Source organism: Egretta garzetta, unplaced genomic scaffold (genome assembly GCF_000687185.1).
Source record: "Egretta garzetta isolate BGI_Z169 unplaced genomic scaffold, ASM68718v1 scaffold51, whole genome shotgun sequence".
NCBI classification, from domain to species: Eukaryota; Metazoa; Chordata; class Aves; order Pelecaniformes; family Ardeidae; genus Egretta; species Egretta garzetta.
In genome coordinates, this window is record NW_009258549.1 from 4,686,077 (window position 1) to 4,686,937 (window position 861).

At 62.6% G+C, this 861-nt stretch overlaps 1 protein-coding gene across 1 annotated transcript in view; it reads left to right on the forward strand.

The window, feature by feature from the left end:
- The first annotated feature begins 250 nt into the window (after positions 1-250).
- Positions 251-861, forward strand: part of SEPTIN3 (septin 3) — a 12,154-nt gene continuing 11,543 nt past the window's right edge. Inside the window, exon 1 of the mRNA XM_009647874.2 lies at positions 251-260. Coding sequence (XP_009646169.1) covers positions 251-260 — 10 coding nt within the window. The remainder of the gene's footprint in view (positions 261-861) is intronic.

Below are 861 nucleotides of genomic sequence, written 5' to 3' on the forward strand. Positions count from 1 at the left end.
GATTTTGCGGCGATGTTTAATATTCAGGTCACATGATGATGGCAGCAGGAGCAGCACCAGCATCCCCGCTCCGCTGAAATAGCCACTGGAGAAGGAGGGGAAGGAAAGGGGGGGAGAAGAGGACACAGGGAAGAAAGAGAGAGGTAAAAGCAGAGAACCTCGTAGCCCACCACACCGTGTCAGCATCAGGCTAGAAAAGTGGGGGGAGACCCACCCCCTTGGGAGAGGATTCGGAGACAAAGGAAGCTTCATGTTCAAAGGTAGGATGCTCTGGGCTTCGTAAGGCTGGGCGATGCCAGAGGGATGCCGCCGGGGCTTTTTGTGCAGGCACCCTCCGCTCTGGCCACGGGGGAGGAATAACCCCGAAGGGCAGCGGGGGAAATCGGTCCCGGCTTTGTCTTTCCTCTTTTCTTTTCCTTTCGGTGGCAGCAGTCTGGCATGAAGGAGAACAAGGGGGGCTGGTTGCAGCGCTGATGGGGAGTAGCTGGCGCCAGGGTCTGCTCTGAAAGAAAGAGATAATCCCAGCTGGTCCAGGGCTGGGGAAAGCCCACAAGCTGCTCGGCGACTGGCTTGTCCCTTGCCAGTGACAGGCAGTCGCTGCGGGGGCAGCGGGGACGTCCTGTGCTGCTCCCTGGGCATCTGCGCAGGAGCCGCAGGCGGGCAGGGAGCCCCGGGACCGGTGGGCAGGCAGGCAGGGGGACAGGCAGCTGCGGTGGCATGGGTACCCCGGTCCGGGGGGGTGCTCAGCATCCTCTCACCTTGTGATACATCCGTGCCGCCCAGGCGGTGAGCCGGGGTATGGTGTAAGGGCTGCATGGCTGGGGAGAGGCACCGAGGGTATGGCTGGGGGGGGGGGGGGGG